At 41.2% G+C, this 1,265-nt stretch overlaps 1 protein-coding gene across 1 annotated transcript; it reads left to right on the top strand.

Annotated features, from left to right (window-relative positions):
- Positions 1-555: 555 nt before the first annotated feature.
- LOC128640750 (uncharacterized) lies at positions 556-984 on the top strand. Its single transcript, XM_053693180.1, has one exon. It carries the CDS (start codon positions 556-558, stop codon positions 982-984), a length of 429 nt encoding a protein of 142 aa, XP_053549155.1.
- Positions 985-1,265: the final 281 nt, after the last annotated feature.

Below are 1,265 nucleotides of genomic sequence, written 5' to 3'. Positions count from 1 at the left end.
CTCCCACCTATTAGATTGCCCCATTGACCTCCTACCTGGCGCACCTATTCCTTTTGGTAAAATCCACTCATTGGCAGAGAAGGAGTTGCAGATGCTAAAAGAATATATACAAGAGAATCTTCGAAAAGGTTTTATTCAACTTTCTACCTCTCTGACAGGAGCTGGTATATTCTTTATGGGAAAGAAAGACAAAAGTTTACGCTACTGCATTGACTATTGTCAGCTCAATTGGATTAACATTAAAAAAAGTATCTATTCCCTCTCATTCCCAAACTCATAGAGCGACTCCAGAATACCACTATTGACTCCAAACTGGATCTACGAGATGCCCACAACCTTCTACGAGTTTGTCAGGGAAACGAATGGAAAACCGCATTCCCTTCCAGCTATGGACATTATGAGTATCTGGTGATGCCCTTTGTGCTCTGCGATGCTCCTGCTTCTTTTGAGCACTTCCTCAATGATATATTTTGAGATTTACTCGACCAGTATGTAGTGGTCTATTTGGACGACATCCTCATTTTCTCTCCTGATCTACATACACATTGTCTTCATATGTTCGAAGTGTTAAAAAGGTTACGACACTACAATCTATATTCCAAGATAGAAAAATGTGTCTTTGAGACCAATCGTGTCGAGTTCTTGGTGTTCATAATTCGCCCCAGTAATGTAGAGAAGGACCCACAAACAGTGGAAGCTATCCTGAATTGGCCAATACCACAAACCAAGAAACAGATAAAAAGGTTTGTTGGCTTTGCCAACTTCTATCGGAAATATATTCGCAACTTCTCTGCAGTGGTACAACCTCTCACTAACCTTAAAAAGAAAGACACCATATGGCACTGGTCATCCTCTGCACAGAAATCCATTGATACTTTGAAATATCTATTCACAACCACTCCTGTCCTGCATCTGCCTGATCCGAAGAAACCATATGTTTTGGAGGTAGATGCTTCTGACACTGCTACAGGTGCTATACGCTAACAAAGAGAAGAAACAATCGGTTCTCTCCATCCTCTCGTCTTCTATTTACAAAGACTAACAGAAGCTGAGACCAATTATGACGTTGGTGATAAAAAAACTCCTAGCCATCAAAAGTGCCTTTGAAGAATAGAGACACTTCATAGAAGGTACCACATATCCCATGGCTCGACCCTCGCCAAGAACACTGAGCCCTGTATTTTACATGCTTCAACTTCCATGTAACATATAGGCCTGGTTCTGGAAATAAAAAAGCTGACGCTCTGTCCAGAATTGAAACCCCA

The sequence above is a fragment of the Bombina bombina genome, chromosome 10, assembly GCF_027579735.1.
Source record: "Bombina bombina isolate aBomBom1 chromosome 10, aBomBom1.pri, whole genome shotgun sequence".
Taxonomy (NCBI): domain Eukaryota; kingdom Metazoa; phylum Chordata; class Amphibia; order Anura; family Bombinatoridae; genus Bombina; species Bombina bombina.
The sequence above is the reverse complement of the archived record's forward strand: the minus strand, read 5'-3'. Positions and strand labels throughout refer to the sequence as shown.